This window comes from Oryzias melastigma, linkage group LG7 (assembly GCF_002922805.2).
Source record: "Oryzias melastigma strain HK-1 linkage group LG7, ASM292280v2, whole genome shotgun sequence".
Taxonomy (NCBI): domain Eukaryota; kingdom Metazoa; phylum Chordata; class Actinopteri; order Beloniformes; family Adrianichthyidae; genus Oryzias; species Oryzias melastigma.
In genome coordinates, this window is record NC_050518.1 from 23029670 (window position 1) to 23054974 (window position 25305).

The 25305-nt window shown below is 40.2% G+C and overlaps 1 protein-coding gene across 1 annotated transcript in view; it reads right to left on the minus strand.

The window, feature by feature from the left end:
* Positions 1–2001: 2001 nt before the first annotated feature.
* cables2b (Cdk5 and Abl enzyme substrate 2b) overlaps positions 2002–25305 on the minus strand; it is a 53753-nt gene continuing 30449 nt past the window's right edge. The window contains exons 3-10 of the mRNA XM_024293455.2: positions 20107–20184; positions 19155–19263; positions 18896–19064; positions 16705–16802; positions 9441–9547; positions 9240–9359; positions 6601–6685; positions 2002–5970 (exon numbers count right to left, since the gene is read on the minus strand). Coding sequence (XP_024149223.1) covers positions 5827–5970; positions 6601–6685; positions 9240–9359; positions 9441–9547; positions 16705–16802; positions 18896–19064; positions 19155–19263; positions 20107–20184 — 910 coding nt within the window. The 3' untranslated portion in view covers positions 2002–5826. The remainder of the gene's footprint in view (positions 5971–6600; positions 6686–9239; positions 9360–9440; positions 9548–16704; positions 16803–18895; positions 19065–19154; positions 19264–20106; positions 20185–25305) is intronic.

The window sequence follows — 25305 nt, forward strand, 5'->3', positions numbered from 1 at the left end:
GGATCTAACTTTAGGTCCTTCGGTGTTCACACCAGCCTTAAACAGGAAGTGAAACTCTTGCACCTGCGGACATCCGTGTGATCATTGTGATCATTGTTGAGCTGAAACGGGTGGACAGCCTTCAGACTTCCTCTCTGTAGAACTCATCCTTCATTCTACAATAGACTCTTTTCACGGTGACGTCAGACAAAATGGCGACACAGCTGTAAATATGTAACTTCCGGTTTACAGATATAGACAGGCAAAGCCGACAACTGAACGTTGTGAAACACATTTTTACATAACTAATTAAAGGTAACTTTACCAACTGTGACAGAAAGTATTCTTTTCATAAATGTCTTACCTAACTGTATTGGTTTTCCTCTCTTAGATCGTTCAAAATACAAATGTATGATGTCCTCCAATCAACTCTATCAACTTTTCATTTGAGTAGATATTATTCTACCCGTTTCCATTTTGGCTGAAGTTTTTTGCACGTATTTTAAGTGCGATCAAACACAAAATCCGAAAGAAGTTCATGATGGCCACATTTAACACCTTCGACAAAGACGCACATCGCTGCATTCCCCGTACGCATTTTAATCCCTTCCCAGGAGAAATGTACTTGTTGTTCTACAGGATATTTTTGGGGATAATTGTAAAAAAATTAATGGTTTGGTTTAGTGAAAATGTTAGGAGCAGCTATCGTATTTTCAGCTCTCAAAATAAGAGCGGCCAAGTAAAAAAAAATATATATATTTTAATATATTTCATAACATTACCTGGAAATAGTTACTGTCATATTTTTGGCAACAGTTTTCTATTAATTTGATCCTTTTTTACCTTTATTTTCCCGGATATCGGACAGAGTTATGATCGCTATCGTTAGCATTAGCTCGGATTAAAATCATAATTACCTTCATATTTAAACAAGCAGCATTCAATGAAGTTACCTTTTATTATCTAAGTAAACAGCGTTCAGCTGTCAGCTTCCATCAACCCTGTCTCTCCTCCTGACCTTTCTGCTGGTCGTCCTTTCTCTATTGAAGCAATCCTGGTCATTTTGTTCATCTGTGGCTTTCATTTCTTAATTTCTCTACAGGCAAAGACAGTTTTGCAAGAGACTAGTCTGTTGAAATTTACTGAATGGCGGAAGTGTGACTTGCCTCAAAAACAGGCGTTTTAGGACTCTCAGACAAGTTATGAAAGGTTAGTGTCAGATGAAGAAGAAGCCTGTCTTCCTGTTGAGATAGAAGTCTACTTTCTATGATGATGTAATAGCTCTGCTCACATGTTAGTTGTTAGGAATCGAATCATTTTCTGACAGTGAAACTGTCAAGTTCTCATGTTTGTGTTACATGAAAAACGTCCATTTCCATTAAAACTGTTGCTTTGTTTTTGCACAAAACAGCTGGATGTCACATTTAACACATCATGATTCATTTAACTAAGCTCCAACTACTACATTTCACATTCTAAATAAATAATAGAATGAATGGATTTCTTATAAATGTAACAGACATTGTTCTGTCCTAACTCTCCAATTTGGTTATTTGGTCAGTGTCTCTTAAAACAAAGTTATGGTCACGAAAAGTTAAAATCCCATTTTTCCCCCACATTAAGGTGTGTGAATCCTCTGCATCTGACCCCCTCCTGGGGGAGTGGTGAGCTGCAGACACAGCTGCGCTTGGGAGACATTTGGTGGTTTAACCCCCCCAATCTTACCCCTTAATTCTGAGTGTCAGGCAGGGAGGCACTGAGTCCCACTTTTAGTACGACTCCAACTCGATTTGAACTCACAACCTCCCAGTCTCAGGGCAGACACTCTACCACAGGGCCATTAAGTTGGATTAAAACTGCTCTTGAGCATCATATGTTAAAAACGACAAAAAAAAAAAATAATAATAATAATATTTGGACTAAGGTACACAGTATTGTACATATTTTGTTATTGGCACAATGACTTCACTTATAGATAAAAATATTGTTCTTTGAGTGGAAAGTAAGAAGAAATGTCCATCCTGTGGTTGACACATTTTAATAAAAAACTTCATGTTGAACATTGACATGTTGAACAGTATCTGGTCTTTTCCTTTCACAAAAAGGCTTCTTTCACTCAGCGTCAGAGTATCACACTGACAGCGGGCTGAAACAATCAAACGTGGAACTGTTGCTTCTGCATGAGAACGATGAAAACATTTCCTCGTTTTCCCATCAGGTGGCGCTGCAGTCAATGCTGTCTGAAGAATAAGTACAAAAACATCCTATAAAGATCCACTTTCAACACATTTAAATTAAAATCTAAGTCATTACAGAAGGAAGACACACATATTTCCCTTTACAGTGTTCACAGTGCTCAAACGGGGAAATCTTGATAGAAAATGATAAATAAGAGTGATGGGTAAACCAAACAGGTAAACAAGAAGACAGGAGGAAACGGGTCAGCTGACAGAATAAAAGCTGCATAGAATAAACATCAGAAATCTCTAATGTAGAGAATGAATCATGTGTTGGTTCTTCTGTCATCACAGTTTAAGGTTAACTAGTTGTTATTTCTTTTTTTAAATCTATTTAAGGAGAAATGTTTATAAAGAAAACGGTTTGATTGAGGATGGGGGTCTGGTCATGTGACTGACTGGTCATGTGACTGACTGTTTTTTCTGCTTTGTGGTTATCCATCTTTCCAAAAACAAGTCAACAGATGACAAACTCACTGAATAACATTCTCTAAAAAAATAAAGAACTTAAATTAATTCTCAGAAAAAACTGCATTTTTGATTTACCACGCCTCCAGTGGTTACTTGATGAACTGCAACGGACTCTAACATCTCGTGTTTTATGGTTTTCAGCCTGGAAGTAAAAGATAACTCCAAAGCTTGACTTCCGCGCTGAAGCACATTTGACTTATTATTACTGCACCAGGACAATAACCTCACTTTGATTTATGTCCGACACTAAAGTGTTACACAAACCGGAGCGTGGCGTTTTGACTGACAGCCAGGCCCCATGGTCTACAGAGACTCTTCCCTGGAAGTGATCGTATGAAGGCGTGTTGCCAACGGTGGTGTGAACGTAGCTTAAGAGTCACCTATGAACCACTGAGTCATGTTTTTGGACTGTGGGAAGGAAAGTTCTGGAAGAAGAAAACCTGCAAACTCCAGACAGAAAAGCCAGCTGGACTTTTTACTCAGGAACCTTATTGCTCTGAGGTGATGGTCCTAACCAATCAGAACAACTAAATCAGGAGTGTCCAAAGTCGGTCCTCGAGGGCTGGTGTCCTACATGTTTTCCAACCAACCTCCATTGAAGCTCCTTATTGGCCAAACACACCTGATCCAGGTAATCAGCAGCAGATAAGGCAGAATTTCTGGAAAACCAGCAGGAGTCCAACCATAAAGGACCGACTTTGGACACCCCTGAACTATAACCTCCAACAACCACAATTTTGAGGGACGACAGAGGTGAAAGATGCTAACGTAAAGTGGTGAAAAACCCACAGAACCGCATTTCACCTGCTGAGACTCATCACTGAACTGACAGAACAATCACCAACAACTCACATCTACATCATACAACAACGGAAAAGCAACAAAGCACGAAGAAGAGCTGTTGACAGACGGTGATCAGCACGAGAGGATAATAGTGTCGCCTCAAACCCTTGGATCATTCTCAGGATGAAGCTGCAGAACTCCACAGCGACAGAGCAGACAGACCTGAGCTGAAAACACGTTTCCTTCCACACATGCCTGGAGGAACTAACATCTAAAATAAAAAAGAGGCGGGATTTACACTAAAACCTAAAGTTTCTCCACGTCAGACTCAGACTAAATACATTTCAGTGACACATCCCTTTGAAATGCACAACGTTACAACGACATACTTGAAATGTAGTAAATATTACTAAGTGATATAAAAAAAGAAAAAAAGGTTTTGGTGACACTAAAGGCAAAGTGCAAAAACAACCGAGGCTCTACAGGAAGTGCTGGAGTTTTCCTCCAACAAAACCTCGGATGTAAACCTCGGTTTGATTAAATATTCTTGATACAATAATAAATAAGGAAAGTTATTGCTTTGCTACAGAAAAAAAGAAAGAAAAAGCACCTCATGGAGATCTTTCTGTACGTTGACAAGCTGCTTGTGTTCCAGTGTCTGTAAATAGCAGACGAGTGATCAAGTCCTTCGGATGGACACTAGGGGGCAGCATTACCGGGATTCTGAGCTGACAGTGTTTTTTGTGACTTCATGTTAGTGAAGTTGACAGAGGATAAAAGTCATTTTGTCGTCTGTTTCCATCTGATAATGTTCTCTGAGCAGCAGCAGCGCTGAAGACGGATGGAAGTGGAGCTGCCGCTTGGACTCTGTCACGCAGGAGCCGCTCTGCAGCCGACACGAACGACAAAAGGCACTTAAACGATGAGTTCCCGCTATCACGAGAAGAAGGAGATCATGGGCATCTCCACCTCTTCAGAAAACAACTTTGACATATGTGTAAAAATGAAACTAGTCATATTTGTTTGGGTTTGCTACAGTTACCTGCAGCTGTGCTGTTGGAAGACTTTGTTTACCCTGAAAAAAACGGTTGTTTTTGCTGGCGTGACCGGGAAGAACTACATGAACCGGGCCAAGGCCGGCTTGCAGAGGAGAACCAGAGCGGCGTTCAGGGAATTCTAGTGTGATCACTAAAAGGACCGTCTCAAAGTCACATGTTAGTAGGTCGGAAAAATGGAAGGAGATGAAATTTGGGGTCAAATCTGGATCAGTTCTAAGTACATGAAAAATAAGAGGAACTGTAAGTTAAAAAAATAAAATAAAATTTGATAGCAGTTTTAAAGTTGAAAGTACACAATGAAAACTTGAAGGAATTGTTGTTCAGATACATCCACTTTAGATGCATTTCCATCAGAGTCCACTGAATGGCGCTCCAGCCCCAATCTGCAAGCAGACTCCTCCTCGGTCCCTCAGTATCCGTGCTTTTGTGGAGGTGCTGATCTGAACTGATCAGGTTTTTCTGTTGCTTTACTCTTCCAGCCTCCCAACTCTGACCTTTGAATCATTCAAGGTCACAAACCTGAAAACGATCAGCTTCAAAAACTGGAATGAAAACGAGTGAAAAAGCAGCAGCGACGGTGTATGGAAAAACTCAAAAACTAATGTCACTGTTAAAAATAAACTCATTGACAACAAAACATCAGAAACAAGAGGCCTGAGACTTTTAAACAGACATGTTTAACATTTCTTCCCTCATAATCATCCCTGCAGATCATGATCCATTAAAGATCCATAATTCCTTGTAGTTGTAGTTCTGTTATTCATCCAGACGTTAAGCTCCTCCTCCACAGTCAGTTAATGATCACAGCTGGGAGGAAGACTCCTCTTCATCATGCTAACATGAGGAAGGAGGAAGGAGGGAGTCAGTCAGACGAATGATTGTCGGATGCTCACAAACTGTAGTTGCTTCTGTGATTGTCGTTGAACTCAAAATGAGGTTTGAACTGCTGTTAGTGTTGACTGGACGTCCATCTCACCTCTGCTGTCTGCTTCATATCGAAGCTGAAAGCTTCCGTTTGCTCGAGGGGTTCCTGATGTTTGCTACATGATCGGCTGTGGAACTGGAAACTTTTCACAAAAGAAGGAACTGCAGCTCCTCTCAGCTGAAGAAACTCATCCAGACAGAAAACAGGGAACTTTCTGACCCAAAGACGTGCCGGTGGACCTCCAGACGCAGCTGGACTCCACCGTGGAGCCAGAAGGATGCGGCGCCAATGGAAGCCTCGGAGCAAGGCGTCGTGACGTTCATCACAGTTTTGGTGTGGGAAGGTGCTGAATGTCTGCAGGGTTGAAGCGGCATCACTGCTGCTGCTGCAGCAGCCGCCTGTAATGCGGCATGACGTGGCTCTCGGGGAGGTAGAGCGCCATCTCCAGGGCCACCAGGATGGTGAACTCAAAGAAGATCAGCTCCTTCCTGCTGATCCTGAAACGCTCCTCCAGCTTCTGCGGAGAGACAGAGCAGATAAACATCAGAGCTGAAAAAAGGGGAAAAGAAAAACAGAATTCCAGGACAAATGTCAAATGGACCACAATAGAAATTCTTATTTTTAGCTGTATCCACACAGGTTTTTGCATGATTTTACGTCTACTGTGTAAACATAGCATGGAAAAATGACAAAATAAAGGTAGTGTCACATAGAAGAGGTTGAACCGATTAAAATTATACCAAATAAGCAGCAGGTAGTCCTTCAAATTGAAAATCTAAAGAAAATTTAAAAGTAGACAGAAACTGATTTTAGGCCCTTGGTTCCAAAGGGTTCCTGTTTCTACTTTGAAGCATTTTTTGTGGGCTTGTGTACAACTTTTACATTTTTGTACCAGCTTTTCTCTTGTTTGATCACATTTGAACCTCAAAAAAGTGTTGTTAAAAGAAGAAAGAGACTAAGTCAAGGTTGGTTGCAGTTATTTTGCTTTTGACACCAGACACGTTAAACTGGTTTTCAATTCAGCAGGTTAGCAAAACTACAAGTCACATTCAACCTGTCCCAAAAACTCCTGACAGGGAGCAACCTGATCTGACCAGCAGGTCACCACTAGAGGACCGTATGTGTGTGTGTGTGTGTGTGTGCTCACATCGATGAGGTGTTTGACCTCCTGCTTCTTCAGGTCGCTGCTGATCTTAGCAGCCAGCAGGATGCAGGCAGCTGAAACCAGTTTCCTGAAACGCAGACGCTCAAGTTAAATTCTGTTCAGCTCATTGTATTCTGTCAAACCTTTAAATGTTTCGTGTATGGATATTTTTTTGTGACATTATATATTTTACCTTTATTTAAAGTCCTAGTCTATTCAGCCTTTGTGCTTAAAAGGTTGACTTGTTGTGCTTTAGTCACAAATGAATTTACAGGTGGATTCGCGCTGTCTGAAGGTGAAAATGGTCAAATCTGTACGAGGCAAGAACTTGATACGCAAGAAATATCAGGATCATGGATAAGTCAATGATCCCGTAGAGAGAAAATGTTTGTGCCCATGATTCTCTACAGCAAGTGAAAGGCTGTAGCATACACTTCTATGACATGTAAGGCTAAGTAAAGGTAAAGTAGGTGAAGTGCAGGTATGTTTAACACATTTTTCATTTTTTCAAATCCCCCCAAACCCTTGAACTCCACAGACAGTCGTTAGTGCTGTTCAAGCAACACATTCTTACTCCTCAGTCGTCACATGTTGGTGTCTGGTTAAGGATTCCTCTTTTTGACATTTTGGGTTTTCTAAACTCTTCGTTTTTTGATGTGCTGGCTATTCGCGTTAAATCTCTGGTCCCCAAACCCGTTACCGGACAGGGTACCAGGCAAAAACCAGACACAGTACAGGACGCGGTGCCAGGTGAGGGTATCAGTACTTGATGCCTCATGAGGACCAGTCCGCGTATGGTAACGAATCCGGTACCGTGTCCTGAGGGTTGTGGACATTTTTAATTTAAAAACAACCATAACGTGAAAAAAACGACAAGTTGGGGACACCCAAAACATCAAAGTGACATGGAGGGGTCCTCAACCAAATGTCAATATGTGACGACTTGGGGATGAGAGTATGTTGGTTCAAGTAAAGTGTGCTCCTTATGATGCAGCGTGTTAGAAATGAAGAAATTAGACAATCAAAATGTCGTTTGTGTGGACGTCCTACGAGCCCTTATGTATGACCTGCAGCATTTGCACGTGTTCAACAAGGAGCCACTATGTGCGCCTTAATAATCACTAGAGTGGCATAAGGACACTGTACAACAGCATCACGCATATCTCATAAATTTATTTAACTTGGATTAGCCTTAGAAAAACTTCATGATACACCAACCACACACACGACAATGGTACATTCCATTTTCATTATGTATTTTATAAGTTGAAAATACAAGCCTCTACTCCTGTCTACAACCCCCTACCGGCCCAGACAACCCAAAAACCTGCAGCACCTGCATGGGTCCACCCCCTGCTTGGGTCCACCCCCTGTCCGGGTGCATGTGACTAAGGCATTAGCCAAGTAGAAACCAATAGGGGACACAGCGCTATGCAGATCGCCTGGATTGCAGTGCAAGCTGGGTAGTTTTCGTTCTGATGTCACATGTCAATCATCGTAAAAATATTGCGATAAAAGGGGCGGGTTCAAGGTGCCAACTCTTGAACCAGACTACAAAACAATGCATTGTGGGAAATGGTTTCCTCAAAGTTCTTGTAGTTTGAAATGAATCTGATCAGAAAGTATAGGTGTTTAATAAAGGAAATCTGTGAACGAAATGTTAAAATGGAAACCACAGATCATCCACCTGGTCTCAGCGAGGATCCAGGCGAGGCGCTTGGTCATCTCAAACACACATATTGACTGTATATGAGAACTGGGCGGAGTCAGTGTGACCTCATCCATGGAAACTTCTTTACTTCCAACCACATGAAGTCAATTCAGTCACCATTTTAAGAGAAATAGACGCTGTCATGTTGGAGCCAGACAGTGGAACTAAGTAGTGATTGGTCTGATGTGGTCATTGTTTCCATGGCAACTCCTGTTAGCTAATCTGGGGTGAACTTGTTGGTAGTCCACACCCAAAGACCAAATAATTTTAGTGAGGCCTCTGATTGGTCAGTTTATAACTTGTTTTTATTTGGATCAAGTGGGTGCAATTTAAGGGGGGAGGGGTCACTTAGTCCAGGTATCATATACAGTCAATGTTAAAAACCTGAATTACTGCTGCATTTTACAATTTTTTAAATAGTAAAAGCTGCTTAAAAACAATTTGTGGGTCAAGGAATCTAAAAAAAAATCACAAATATAACCAAACAATTGATCTCACAGCTCTATAGTTACAAATTACTTTGATGGTTAAAGAGTCAAGATGTGAGTAAGCTGCCAAATACAGAGAAGAATATTTGATTTCTTGACATAAATGAATGAATAAATAAATGAAATATTGAAGTGAAATTTTAGGTTGGTTGCTGAAAGCAAACACTAGAGGGAGCCGCTGCTGCAGCACTCAACCCTGCAGTGCAGAGTCATCCACCCCTGGAAGTCTCATATCATCCTGATGCATGCATATACAACACAGATGAGGCTTCATGTGAAGAGGAACTAATCTAGTCTGAGGGTGTTTTCTTAAAGGTCATCTCCACCGCAGCTCTCAGAGCTCAGAGATGAGAGGACTTCCTGAAAGAGGCTCATTAATGCCACTCTCCACCCACACCTCTAATAATAAAGACAGATTGGGAGTTTCTGCCTCACAAATCTACCTGTTGGACTTATTGAGTCGCCCCTGCAGCACCAGCTTCTCAAAGTAGACAAACGCCATGGCAACAGTGACGGGCTGCAGACCACAGTCCTCCCCGATCGCCTTCATCTCCCTCTTCAGGCTGAAACAGACAAAAAAAAAGGAACTTAATGATACGGTTCCTGTGAAGCGGAGTCTGGAAGACGGCCGTCATTTCAACTACCTGCGGATTTTGCTGAGAGTGAGCTTAACGTGAGGAAACTTCTCCTTAAAAGTCTCGTTCATGTCTTTCTTCAGATCAGAGGGTTTGACGTATTCGATGACTGTCGTCTGGAGGAGAAAAGAAAACAGTGAGGAATGAGGAAAGTATGCTCACGCTGAAAAAGAGCTTTAAACAAAGGATCCTGGGTAAATGATCTCACAAGGATATAAACTCTGATGATCACTGCCAGAATCATTCCCATAACAGAATTCCTCCGTGCTGTTTAAGGTCGGCTCAGAGAACGGATCACAGGTGACTGAAACACGTCCTGCTCTCTCGGTGGAGCCTCTCTGAGTATTAAAACCAGCTGGGATGTTCTAACCAGATGCAACGTTGGATGTCTTGAAATGTTAAATCCACCTGTTAGTCCAAGAGTTTGTCTAATACCGGGAGAACAAATTAAGTTTTTTAGATGAGTTTAAAACTAACGTGACTGCAGACTAAAACAGTGAGATATAGCACAAACATGTGTTGATTTCACAGAACAGTGTGATGATCAGGGAGTTTAGAAAGTTGTGCCATCACAGTTACATCTGATGATGGAGCATCCTTACTGTGGAATTGGTCCAAATCATACTTTCATGAATGTGCAGAAAGACGAAATGTTGAAATGAATTCACAAAAAATAAAAAAAAACATAACTGAAGAGACTGTAAACTTCTGAACAGAGATAATCTTCCTTTTATATTTTTGTGCATTTGATTTGTCTTCTATCATATATCTATTGATGGATTCTCTTAAATTATACGGTTTTACAATCAAGATATAAACATCTTTGTTCCACAAGATTCCTGTTGATGCTGCAAATCTTCTGAAGTCGGACTGAATATGCTCAGTCATTTAAATAAAAAAAATCTGAAAGACTTGTAAAAACTAATTTGCTCATATTAAATTTCATGCAGATAAGTTGTGCAGCATGTAGCGACAGACTCTGCTGTTTCACATACACAGATAATATAGTGGGAAATATGGTGGATTTAAGTTTATATTGGGCTATTTTTACCACGGTTGCATTATTTTATCTTATTTTATCTATCCGTCAACCCTTGAAACTCAGACGTAGCTGAAGGTAGCATCCGGTTGTTAGCCTCCACTTTGATGCTGAAGGGAAAGTTATAACCAGCACAAACATTTAACAGAGAATGAAGATTCAAATAAAGCTGCTGATTTGTGGAAACTTGTAAAAGGGACATTTGAGAACTTTACTACAACAAGGCTGAATTATGTTGGCATATGTTCAGAAACTTTAGTACAAAAATGTACCTTTTTGTTGAAAATAATGAATGAGGATTTATGTAAAGACCAAATATGATCTATCTTTCAGCCCTGAAAGATATTCTGAGCCTGAATTATAGGGGAAAAAATTCATGCAATGTTTACTTTGTGAAATTGTTCAAATCAAAAACGATTTATACAAATCAACAACTTAGTTTCTTTGTATTTGGCATAAAAAAATAGATTGATATTTTTACTTTAAAAAGAAAAAAAAAATTCTTGTAGTAATACTTTATTTTGAAAGTAGATTTTCAGAAACCTGGAAGCTTAAAAATGCAACGTTTGGACCGGTCCGTGAAAATATTCTATAATTGAAACCGGTCAGTGGCCTGAAAAAAAAAATAGTTCTGTATTGACTTTCCTTATTAAAGTGGTTTAAAATATCCACACATGGAGCGATAAAACGTACATTTAAAAAATTAACAGGCAAATTCTGATTTTGTGGATACGTTGAAGAACTATTTCTCATTTGTTTCTAATCTGATCTGGAATAAAGGTTTTCCGTTGGAGCAGGAAGAGTTAATCTCTGTAATCTCATAGGTCGTGTTCACTGGCAGAAATACCAATGAGAGATTCACTGCAGCTGAGCAGCACTTCCTGGTTTATCAGCAGTCTGCTCTTCACAGTGCAGGACTCCTGGGGAGGAGTCGCACGCTGTGACCTTCCCCATGTAACTCTTTCATTTGGACCCCAGAGGAAATGCAAGCCACTGGAAACATTTTCAATCTGACCGAAATAAGCTTTGGGCCACCGAGGTCCAGGGTGGGGGGGGTGAAATCACAGAGCAAGAACAACCACAGAGGAGCACAGCCCACAGTAATCTCCTCTGCAGCATTAAGGAGCATTATGTGCTGTGTGTGTGTGTGGTGCTAACTCTCAGTTCTTTAATCCCATCCCCTCCTTTCCTGCACATTTGCATCTTTTCCTGCTCGCTGACAGTCTCCGTCTCCGCTCCTTCATCCACTTCTTTTTTTTGCAGCAGTGTGATTTCAAGCTGCGCTCTGATGAAAGCGTGCCTCTAATCCCACAGAAGTGTGCTCCAAATGGACTGACTCAACATTTTAATTGGACACTCTAATTGACGGGAACAGAGACGTGGTGCAGCGGCTATCACAGCCATCATTTGATTGCCGTTTGTAAACACATTTGTGATGAAATGCAGTGACTGAAAGTGGTGCACCGCCTCAGACAGGTCTGTGTGGGCTGCTTCAGCCGCACTCTGATGAGAAAGAAATATGCAAACGTAAAGTTCTTGGAACAATCGCATTTCCAGAGACAGGAAAACAAAAGAGGGTTTGACGCCAAAAACTGGAAGACAGCAGAGTCCCGTATCTGGATGATCGAGTTTAAAAATAGAACGAGGCATTAAATCGATGGAGCTGTGGTTTAACAGTCTGGATGAAATGATCCATGAGAACACAGCAGGATTAAGAAAAGAGGCTGTAAAGTGCAGCACAGCTGTTTGCAGTATTTCAGGGTAAAAACAAAGAGCTGGAGAACGGCTGGAAGTCAATCCATTTTGGAGGTGCAGCTGCTAACAACCTCAAAATAACTGCGAGTCACAAGACTGTACGCACAACTGTGTTTGCTAACTTATGCTTTAGTTAAAACTGCTCTTATTGGTGGATACGGGCGATAAAATGGGCAAACCAGTACGGGGGACGCAGGTTTCCGCATAAGATTTAAAGATCGTAGACCGCTATGTGAACCCGAGCAAGATCTTTATGACCTCTTTTCCTACGGGCGTGCTGCGGGTGTCAGGTTGTTGCAAACATTTAAACAACGTGTAAGGGTAAGTAACAGCGGGCTCACACTCAATCCGGTCCGGCTCCGGTGTGGACGCCGGAGGGATCTAGCTACACCAGATTGTTCATATTGACTACGGGATGGCTGCAGCCACAGGCTCTGCTGTAGACTTCGCGAAACTTCAAACTCACGTAGGTTCACGCGATAACCTGTAATTTATATAGGAAGTGAAGTTATCCCACCCTTATTTGCTGCAGTTCAGCTGCGGCGTTCGCTGAAAATTTGAACCTAACAAAACGCACTTGCAGCGCGGCAGAGGCCAGATCGCAGACGGCGAATGTGATCGTCTGCAGTGGGATTTCCTCTCGCAGGCTTAAAGTTACATAAAGACTGCGGCGCTCGCATCAGAGCCGTAACACTAGCATATCACTAATGACTTTAGAGTGATGCAAGGGTCAAAAGAATCATTTGTATGTCATGAGTTACTTCGATTATCCTTCACCTGACAATAGGGGGGAGAGATCCACCATCCCCATGACATCTATGATATTAGAGGGGTAAAGAAAACGGAAAGAAAGTCACATTTTGTCTGGTTTGTCTTCTACACACAGATCTCCCAGAAGACTGAAACTCAGCAAACTGCCTTAAGAAAAACAACAATTTGGTTCTGAATTCCACAAACTTGGAGTTGTTAATGCCTGACTAAGATAGGACAAAGACTCCTTCCTTCTATTATTATATAGAAATGAGTGTCTGAACTTAGTCATTACAGTGTTTACTCTGTGTGCTTTTGTAATTAAAGACCCTCACTCTCAAGCAGACAAGGGTTTGCTTATTTGATTACCACCTGAGATCAGGCGAGCTTTCACAAATGAAGTGGAATGAACCCTGGTGTGAAAGCAGCCTGCCAGTGGGAATGTCCCGTATTATCCTTAAATTTGCATTTCTTGAAATGAATATTAAAAGACTCAGTCATTTCAGTTTTAAAGTCACAGTTGGAAAAATCTGGAATATTAGTTTGAGTTTTTATGTGTGACGTCATCATCTTTAAGCCTCACAACACTCCATGTCTTAAAGCGTATAAACCCACAACTGGAATAAAATCTAAACAAAACTTGAACTGCAAACATATAATGAAGACGGGAAATTTTATAAATCCAATAAAAGAACCCGGTGTCTGCTGAACTGTTGACATTTAAATACTTTTAACAGCTGAAAGTGAGTTCAATTTCTCAGAATTTTAGAACCTTTAATATTCATTCTCAATGAGAATAGAGCAAAGTTCCCTGAAGATAAGAACATTTTAATAATATAGTGAGGAAATGAGTTGAGGCAGACTGTAACTTTCAAAAAAGCACTTGGAAAAAGAAGTGCACTCACATAAGTAGACTTCAAATAGCTAAGCATGCTAAAATGTGTGATAACTCTTAGATCAACTATTCTGATTTTAAATTAGAAACAAAACTGCATTGAATACTACAGTTCTTGATAAAAGGTTGCAGAATTAACTATTTTGAACAGATAATTGCTCTAAAAATGGTGAAATAATCAATGTTACAACAGGTGATGGAGAGGCTCCACGTCAGCTCAGATTAGTGCTCTGTGAAGCAGGTATCAATCCTGGTGTAAGCACAGATAATGGTAATGACTCACCTTAGAATCATTTTGAAAATTGAAGGTTTACACACCTGAGAATTGGGAAGACAAACATTATTTTTACTCTTCTTAAGAATCAGATGAAGTTGCAGCCAGTGACTCAGCCTCTCCCACAGACAGCTAAATGAGATTGAAACATATTTCTGCAGCTAGAGGAAACGAGGGACATTCACTTTCAGATTAACTAGTTATTTCCATTTAATACACTATTTTAGTTGACTTTACATTTGACACAAGTCGTTTTTTGTGGATCTTTTAACACATTCAGTTAGCTTTTGGGTCAATTAGCTGAAAGGTCTATAATAAGCTGCAGCTCGCTGTAAGTCGTGTGGCTGTAGAACACCTACTGACGCCAATCCGAGAGGATAAACTGATCTGGCATCAAGGTGTTGAGAGCATAAGCTGGAACTAAGCTGATGCGCTTTATGCTACAAATATCAACTTAACAGACACGGAGGATCTGCTACAGATGTCTTAAAAGCATCAGGCGTGTCAGCGCTGAAAAGCAAGAGGAAATGAGTTCATGTGGGTCTGAGAAGAAGCTGATCCTACACTCCCAGAAATAAACTTCCTGATGCAGAAGCATATTGTGTTTCACTGAAGAAATAGGTTTTCTTTAGATCCTTGAGGACATTTGCACCTGCAGAGGATGCCTGAATGGGCATGTACTGCTTATAATAAACGATTCAAAATGAAGACAAAGCAGCTGTGAGGAAAAACAGCTTCAGGTAAACAGGAGCAGGAGGTGCATGCAGTGTTTTCACTCTGCAGCCCTTCAGACCTGACTGCATTAAAGCTCTGTGAGCATCTGGAGCTGACAGCTTCCACCAAAAGGTGTCAACGATCCTGCAGAGCTGTGAGTAGTCTAAACCTTTAGTCACATTAACCCGTATGGGTGCTGTGGGTTTTTGGATCGTGGAAGGTCGTAGAGACAAACATTGTAAGGGGAGCTCAGATGTGTCTTACGGCTCCCTGAGGCTCGTGCAGACACCTCGAGGGAAGTCATGAAAGTGTAATGTACAATTGTATTGTGAAGTATTTGTAGGGCGAATGTGAGTCGGACACACTTATGACCTGCGAGTGATTCTGGTGTACGATGGCCTCACGCCACACTCTAGTCGTTGGTATGGTAAGTGTAGTGGTTCCTTACGGACTCCCCCCAAACGCCACATGCACGGGGAGTGTAGGTTAGACCTTGGTGCTTATAGGACGTCCATGCCAACTTATTTCCTATTTTTTAACAGGTTAAAAGAAAAAGGGCTGGAATTATCACTAGGGCTGCCACGATTAGTCGACTAATCGATGACTAGCTGACTATTAAAATAGTCGATGGCTAATTTAATAGTAGTAGTAAAGTTGAACGAAGTTGTGAGCATTCAGCACCAAAAAATTCACTTTTTTATATTTGAGTCATTGAGATCAAAACTTTATCTTTTGTAAACTATATAGTTCCTTGTTCCTCATTTAATTTAAGTCTTATTTTAATACCAGAAACAAATGAAGGAAGATTCATTAAAAGCTGAACAAATGATCATCTTAATTGTCTTTATTTTTAGTTAGTTTAAAACTAATGATGGTTAAAATGTGTTTTATATCCTCTTTGCGCTTAACCCGATTAGTCGTCTAATCAGAAATAATAATCATTGATTATTCGAGTAATAAAATCGTCGTTTTTGGCAGCACTATTTATCACACGAACAGCTAACCGGCTCCTTTCATAATCTAAAATCCAAAGGATGCGTCTTTCCTACTTTACCCTTACTTTGTTTGTCTCAAACACAAAATGAAAATAAACTCAAGAGTTAAAAGTTGACAAATAAAGCAAAACAATGTGCTTGAAAACGAGTGGGTAGAAGAAAAGTTTTGTACGGTCCTACACCTTTTTACAGCAGTTTATATTTCTATTTACATTTTTTTTTCCCCAAAACATTTCAAATGACATTTGTTTATCACCTATGAACAAGAGACATTTGCTCATTTGTTTTATTGATCATTTCAATAAAAATTTAATTTCAAGCTTTGTATGTTATATAAACGTTTGCTACGACCTGTCGCCCGCAGCACGCCCATAGAAAAAACGTGCATGAAGGTTTTACTCTACGAGTTCACCTAGTGGTTTGAGACCTTGGTATTTTGTGTGGACCACCTTTAAGCTGCTGTTGCATCGCTACTCCATGTTTGTCCGCCAATGACTGACTACGGTGGCCGTTTTGGTCCAGTTATTTCCGTCCTGGAGCGGATCGTTCTCAGACTGAGGAAACTCAGAGTGAACCGAAGTTCAGTCCGATTGGAAACCAACCGAGACTACCTGAAAAGATGGGTCAGAGAGGGTTCCTGGTCCCTGACCAGGGTCCACTTCTGCACATTCAGACTGAAATTTTGTTCCAGATTATCGGGGAAACAAACTGGTTCACTTTAAACGGACCAAATGTGTCCAGTCTGAATACACCCCAAAGCTTTTATTGAAGTGGTTTGATCGTCTTGCCAAATATTGAAAAATGGTAGCAAATCAAATGTTTTTAAAAGGCTTCAAACTTTGGTTTCCTACCATGTAGGAGGCAAAGATGAGCACCCGTTTGTGTTTCCCACAAGGCCACTGTGGGTCGCTGAGCAGGTTGGGGTTGTAATCCGTCACATCTTCCACACCTGAAAACAAACAAATCACACAACCCAGTATGAACACCAAAGCATGGACACAACACAGAGAGGCCATGAATGGAGCTGTCTGACTAATGAGGATCTGGTGATGAAGTCATTCTGTCACTTCATCTGCTTTATTCCACTCAGAACGGTCCTCACACACATGCTGCTTGACTGCAAAGACAAATATGAAAACAATCAAGGAGGAATGTTGAACTTTTAATGGCTTCTCTGCGTGTGCAGTGGGGAACTTTGCCAGAAGACTGTCAGGCTGACGTGTAATGCTTTGTGGGTGGGAGGAAGCTCCAGTCACACATGGAGAGATTCTCCCAGTTCCTCATTCATCGTTTGAATGGGATCCTGTGGGGAGCTTTGTGCGTGTATAGTTATAAACCCCCTGTGACGTCATTCTCATGCAAATGCGGCAGATAAGTGTGGAGATGAATGTGAAACAGAAACAAACAGAGGAAGAGGACGTTGTTTCAGGAAAACAAACATCCCTGTTGGACCTGCAGCTGTAAGCTGGAAAACAGCTGGTCTACATGTCACAGCTGCTGCACTGAAGCCTTTGAACCCCCACTAATTTGACTGACTTGGGCTTAATTTTACCAATAAACATAAACTGCAAATATGGCCACTCTGCAGGCCCAGAGACTGACGGATGACATCAGAGGGCGACTAAAAATACAGAGCTGACATCAGTGTTTGAACACATGTGTTTCTGACGCAGCTGTGTTGTGTTAATGAAAGGTTCTGGATTAGAAACTAATAAAGGCTTCAGTCAATCTGTGTGTGGGGAAGGACGTGACACTTAGGTCATACAACTGCTTCAGATGTGCAGATGCTGATTCTCCGTCGCAGATGTTTTATCTTTTCCCACATTTTCCTCACTCTGTGACTGTTTCATGGATGAATCTTTTCTCACATCTCAGTTCAAGAAAACAAATCCTCCTGACAGCTTTATTTTAATGTCACTGAGTGTCCGGCTGCATCATGATGTACGACTGAGGCTCTGATTACAGTCTTTCAGCCATCCCTCAAACACAGAGTAAGCTGAACGCTGACAGCCTGTCACAGATTAGAGATTTGTTTTCTGCTTCTACGTTTTAAATAATAGTTTTTTACTCTAAAGTTTCTGGGTGTTTTGAACCAGACAGTGAGCTGAAATCAGACCACAGAACCTGTATAAATATTAGCAGAATTGTTCTGAAACTGAGAATGAGCACAAAAAAAAAAACAAAAAAAACACCTAACTTCCTTCAGTTGAAGATATCGCTGGGCCGTGTGCAATTTTTTGTATCTCAACACAGTTTTTATATATATATATCTATATCAGGCAATGACGATATATAAAATAAAAAGCTATATTTGTCAAATTTGAACGCTCTGTGGCTCAAAAAAGAAATGTGTGATCATCAGCTGGTTGTTTAGATTTAAATATTTATTTACTATCATGCTTTCAACATAACTGATGCACTGGAAATCATGCATCTATTTTTTTAATAATTAAGAAAAAAAAAAATATATATATATATATATACCGGTATATATATATACATGTATATAATTTTTTTTTCTTTTAGCATCATTAGCATCATGCTAATGCTACATCGCAGTCACTAAATCAACACTTTTTATTAAGCTTTTGGTTGCTGCTATAAATCAAGCAGCCTCGTCTTCCAGTTCTGATTGGCTGCCGTTAAAAATCACCAGATGTTTTGCTGCTTCATTAACCGAAACTAAACGTTACACGGAGATTAGCAGAAGTTACCGTGGGGGTATGGTGACTCGCGTGCGTTTGTTTACCTTGCGTACAGATGAAGGAAGTGGAGAGGTCCAAAACATTTTACCAAAATGAGAGCTAACAAGCATAAATAATTAGATACAAGCATTTACTTGTTAATTTTTACTTGCCAAAGACTAGAAAATGCTAGCAACTATCAAGTATCAATTTCAGACCCTTCAAAATAAAAGTCTATCGCGATAGTTCCAATCGCGATATCTATCATTATCGTTTTCTCGCCCAGCTCTAGTTGAAGACTGGTATCTCTCAACGTTTTTTTCCTCTGTATGAAGGCGTGCTTCAGTGTGTGGATTACCCAGGTCCAGCCCCACGGTGCTGTTCAGGCGGCTGGGAGGGCAGCTCCTGCCCGGCATGCTGTGCGTGCTCCTGGACACGGGGATCTGCAGAGTCAGGTCGCTGGCTGATGTTGGCTTCTGCCTCACGAGAGCATTCGTGGGGTACAGGAACTGGGCGTACGACACCGACTAACAGGTGGAAGGAAGGAATAAAAGAAGAACATCTGAGCACCAACCTTCGGGGTTGTGTTAAAATCTCTAACAGTTGGGCACACCCACCCTGCCGTAAGGGTCCAGGTGGAAACCCTCGAGCCCCGGCAGCATCTCTAAGGTGGTGGAGATGTTCCCCGACGAGTGTCTTCTCCTGGGGTGGTTCAGCGTGGGGTCACTAAAGATAGAAGACGTGTGAGGCCTCTAATTAGAACTCCTGTCACACTGTTGATTTATATCTCAATTCAAGTAATTCACATGTTCTTGGTTGCGAAAATAAAGATGGAGACAGAAAACCAACAACGTAATCCTTTCAAACAACGTAATCCTATCAAAGACTCAGAAATGCTACTATATACACACCACAAGAACACGTTAATAACAAACAAAAAAACGTTTTTCATCCGAGTGTGTCTTTAAAAGCAGAAAGCAGCTTTAAGATTGTGAGATTTGTAGCTGAAAGGTTCCAGTAATCTCTCAGCTGAACACTGAGGTTTCACTGTCAGACCGCAGCATCCATTTCCACATAACCATAATTAAGTTAACTTCCTCTGAAACTGCCCACAGATCCGTGCGTGAGTGTGTCTCTGTGTGTATTGGTGTGTGCAAGTATTTATGTGAAGCAATAAGTCACACAATTGCAGCTGAAGCTGTGTGTTTATGAGGGAAGATGAAGAGAAAAAGCAATGATGATCATTTACCATAAAAGTTATTTAACTTATAGCTCTTTGCTTTAATGAGAGGTAGTAAGCAGTGTTTTATGTTTTGATCTGTGTTGGAACCAAACTAGATGTTTAACTGCGATTACATCATGGGTTTGTTTGTATTTCTCAGCAGCGAGGCCTGAAGTTACATTCTGAGAATCCAGAAACTCATCCTTGTCTCTTTTCCTTCTCCTACCTAAGTTCCTCCTCTTTAAGTTTCTCTTTTCCGTTTTTTTCCTGTTCAACTGCCTATTTTTCTAAAAGCAGATCCATATCTAGACGGACTGTGTGTGTTATTGTGAGTGTGTGTTGATTACCTGAGGTAGAAGCTCTCTCCGTATGGTAGGACAGAGAAGGCAGCACACAGAGACCTCTTAGCGCAGATGAGCACGATCCTGAAACATGAGCAAAGATGCGTCACAATGAGGCTGAGCTGGTTCACCATCTGAGCTGACACGAGCAAACGCAGGACTCAGCCGGGACGCCAAAGCTCAGGGGAGCAGCGGGCCGAGTCATTGGACTAAACAGAAGAATCAACTCCAACCTGGAGTACTGAGGGTGTGTTTGAATGTTATCTCATCTTTATGTTCACTTATTTAGTTAATAGGGGTGATTATTGATCAATCTCAAACCGGATGTGGTAACAGAAATGAAAAAAGGAAAATCATAGATTCCACACAGCCGAGGACATCAATAACAGTCTGTCATATCCATGTCCGGTTATTCTACTTCTGTGGTCAAGTTACACATGAATATTCAACATTTACATTACACTGAGATTTGTACTAGTAAAACAAGTATTTATATACACACTTTGCTCCAGTCATTGTCAACAGGAAGGCTTTACAGGTTTGGCTGCCATGATTTGTTGGCCTCTAAATTTGGTTAAAACCAGACAACAAACTTACTTATCCAAATTTCAGGCAAACCAGAAAGAACCAAATGATTCTAAAAGGAATACTGGAGGCTTGTTTGTGTTAGAAGAGAGTCAACTACTACATTAAGAAAGTCTAGTTTTATTTAAAGGAAAAAAAAATAATGGTGTAATTTTTTGTTTAGTTGTGATAAATTGGGCTCAATTTGTGCAAATTTAGAGGTGTGTTTATTGATATTGGTAGAGTGGCAGACCCATAGGTGAACTCAACAAGGTTTAAATTTAAATTATTTTGCTTAATTTTTGTTTTTAGATTTTTGTTGAGTTGGGGGAAGAAAAGACAGTACTCCTGTATACTTAAGCCTTCACTTTTGCCAAGAAGAACTGTGACATCAGAAAGAGTGCATCCAGTGACTATGGCTGAGACTAAATTTTACAGTTAAAATTTTCTATATGTCCACTTTTATTTAACAAACATCAAGACAATATGATCAAGACCAGATCAAGATATCATCCTTGGAAGTCACTTCCTTTTTCACTGTTGTAAGCATAATCAAGCTTTGGTACAGAAACATAGATGTAGTTTTCAGTTTGGAGGTCCAGATGAGAAACACCCACAGAGGTTGGTGGAAACACAAAACCTGCTAAGAACCTGAAGGACTTAGAAACAAATCACCAAAATGATGAAGACTAAAAAACTAGACAAGATGGAGATGGATAAACAGGGACAGAACGTTGTACTGACACACGTTTATCCTAAATGACTGTCAAACCCAGAAAAAGGAATCCTACAAGCTTCATCGAGGGCAGATAGAGGAGTCGTAAAAATGTGGTGGGTGGGGGCACTTCAGCTTCCTGTTTTAACAGGTGCTCATGTGGCTGTTTATGTTTTCACCAGAATCACACCAACGGAACTCGTAAATTAAAGCTCAAAAGACATTTAGGTGAGTATGAAAAGAGATCTTTAGCCAAGCATGTACTCATTTGGGTTGATCACTGCTGCATCACAGAAAACCTGCTAAGAATTTTTAATCAGATCCAACACAAAACAACAGAACAGAACAGCAGGACATAAAAAACACTACTTAAAAAAACATATTTTTGTGTGGATAACAGTTATTAGACTAAAACAGTCGGTAAGGACTCACTTGCACTCGTCTAAGAACACATGGATGTTTTTAGCTGTTCTGTCTCTGGGGTATAACCCCATGTGGAGCAACGTGCAGCTCTGCTCGCCCAGCTTCAGTCTCAGGAGGAAAATGTTTACAGTCATTATGTTCGGCATACAGAAACGGACTCAGTGTGAGGAACACACAATCTCTAAAACAGGCTAAACACAAGAGAGTTTAGATCATTGATGTGGAGGTTTTTTTTGTTTTGTTTTTGCCACAAAAAAAGAGGTCCCGGGTGACCGGGGGGAATAACATGACGTGTAGTCCACGGAGACTAGCCAAAGAGAACAGATTGTGATACGAAATTTAGCCAAATCAGCTTCGCAGTTAATCAGAACATTGCTGAACTGAGCAGTAAGTCCACTAAGGCTGTTATATAATCTGGATTAAACAATATAAACAAATCAAAGAGTTTAGCAGAATCACCCCAAACTTACTTCAACAAACTTCTCGTTTAAACTACAGACCAGCAGCTGGTTAGCTGGAGAATGTGTCATCTGTGTGATATAGTGTAACATAATAAAACTGAATTTATTTTAGTTTAGTTTATTTCATTTTCATAGCATTTAACAAAAAATGTCATAACACTCTTGTCGATGGTGAAAATGACAGAGGACAGAAATAAGAAAACTTATTGTCTCTGCCCCATTTAACGACATCAATCAAGTTATTTTAACCAAATCTTTTTGTATTGTAACATTAATTTGTCAACAGGCTGGTAAAAGTGCAATAGCACACAAATAAAACAAACAAACGAAAGAGAAACTTACAGCAAAAGGAACAAGAAATCACAAGAAAATAAACCAAATATGTCTTATTTTTTTTTATTTAACCTATTCCCAACGACCTTATAATTCTTACTGTGTGAGGGTTTATCTTTTTTCACAATTTTTTTAAAAATGTAATAATTGAACTACACTCTTGTATTAATTATTCAAGATTATTCCATGATACCCTGGACTGAAAGGCTTATTTTTTTTATTATTGGTTTTGGAAATGTCATGTCCTTTTAGGTGGTAATTGCTCTTTCTTCTTTTTTTAAATTTTTTTTTTCTTATGTTATGTGGCAGACTTTCATAATGTGCTCTATACATGACTCTTAGGATGGAATGATCTAGTAAGTATTTACATTTCAATATTTTCAGCTTCATAAATAAATTTGATTAGAGGAGCATTAATACTCAACTGCGCTGTCACCCCTTTTAGAATTTTTGTTTTCCCAAAGTTCAAAATGACATGTTGTGTAACAGATTTTGTTCTGCCTCCGTAACGCCTCCAGAGCCTGAATCAGCAGTTTTTAGGGGGCGGGACAGAAGTTGTTTGTAAAGGTACTACAGCTCGCTGTAACAGCTTCTGCAGAGATAAAAAATGATGCTATGCAATAAAACACTGTGAGATCAATTGTTAATGACATCAAACATGAAGGTCTTTCATTATATTTCTCCCTATTTCTGTTCATGCTGCATCAATCAAATACATTTTCCTGAAAACAAGCTTTGAACAGCAACTTGGCATTCATATTTCTTTCAACACACCAACATAATAATAAGAATAAATGTTTGAAAGACTATGACAGAATGCGGGGCGGGCAACTCAACAACTTTGTCTGTGGCTGCATTATTGAGTAGATGTGTTCCGCAAACAAAAGCTCAGACAAAGACTCGTTGTTTGCCATTATTGCTGTGTGAAAGGAGCGATGCTTTCCATCACACGTATTCCACAACACATCTTTTAAAGCTCTTTTGTTCTGCAACAGCATAAACCAATGGAGATGTGCGCACGAGGGCTCCAATAACCCACCACTGAGAGGAGAGTGTCAGCTGACATCAGGAGAACAGAGGCAGAAGACCGTTTTGTGAAAGAACCATTGGTGGTCACGAACACAGAAGGGTCCCAAAGAGCAACGCTTGGATTTTATCAAAGCTAAGTTGGTGACACACTGCTCTGTGTCACACAAAAGCTCACAGCTTGTTTCCTATGATGCATGGGAAAGTGGAGGACAGGAAGTCACCAGGGAGCTGAGAGGAAACAGCAGCAGCATCTCCCTGAGGTTCATCTGAGGAGATCTGTCATTCATTTGGAAATGACATGTTTCATAACAGAATATTCCAGGATCACCTTCAACTAAATGCACAAATCCCACTGACAGCTGCACTAATGAACCAGAGGTTGGATTCAATTTAATTAGATTAGTAGGCCTAATGAACCAACAGGAAACTCTCTTTTGAGTATTAATCTGGTCCATAATCTATTGAGAATGTAAGGAAGCCTATTTTAAAAGAGCGACCAACACAAGGCCTGACAGAGATTTTTCCTCAAAGTTTACTTTAAAAAAATACCTGCTGCGGGCCATAATTATTACATACCATCTGAGCGTGCAGCAGTCGGTTATCATCGGCTTATTGCAGATTTACTGGATAGCTTATTACATCTCAGCGTAGACACAATCATAACAATGGTGTTATCATATCTTTAAGAAGAATAGCTCTTCAACTAAGACACTTATTCAGTTAAACCAGCTTCAATGAGGCTTTAGAGCCATACTTTCAGCAAAATAAGGAAATGTCATGTTTCCTGAAGTTTCCTGCACTTGAAGGATTTTTTCTAAAAGTCGATAGAACTGTATGTTGTTGGAGGATTCTAGTTCACATGGATTGAAATGATATTTTGCATTGTATGCCATGTCAAGATGTCATGTTTCATTTAACTAAACTCACGTGGAGAGTCAATAACTGGAAAACCAGCTCTCTTAAATGTAACATTTCAGCTGACAATTCTGAGATAATAACCACAATTGTTTTTAATCTACAGTTCTGTGTAACTTTGGAACTTTTTTTTTTTCTTTACTTTAGGGATTTAACCTTATTTTTAAAGCTGCCTTGTTGTCAGCCAAAAAAAAAAACAAAAAAAAGATTCCTATTATGTAAAGAAATCTATCTAGATGATGGGAGGTCAGAGTGCACTAATTCAAAGAAATATATGTTTATAGATGGATTTTCAAAATAAAGTTCTTGTAAAGACTGGTTTTGATCAAATTGGACTTGAAAACTGATAACACAATCATAAGTGGTTTCTTTACATCTTTGAGGAAAATGACATTTTAGAAAACTTTATTACACAACCTTGGGTTTAAGAAGGTAGGGAACTGGTCCGCTCCTGCTGCAGTCAAAGCTAGACTTTTCTGTGTGACAGTATACTGATCAGGCTGGTGGATACGGGAACTGAAATGGAACATTTTTACTAAACTATTGCCAGACCCTGAAAAGAAACGTCATTCTTAGTAACTGTAGATATGAGCTCCTACGTGTTCATACACGACACGGCTTTTAGAGCCTGTCCTGACTGAGCCTTGTATCACTCCACTGTCACTGGACAACAGTGGAAAACCGCCAAGAATGTAAATCTCTGCTAGCCTCAAAAAAAGCCCCCACAGGCTCTGAGCAGTGCTGACATGCTGTATTCCAGTGAAT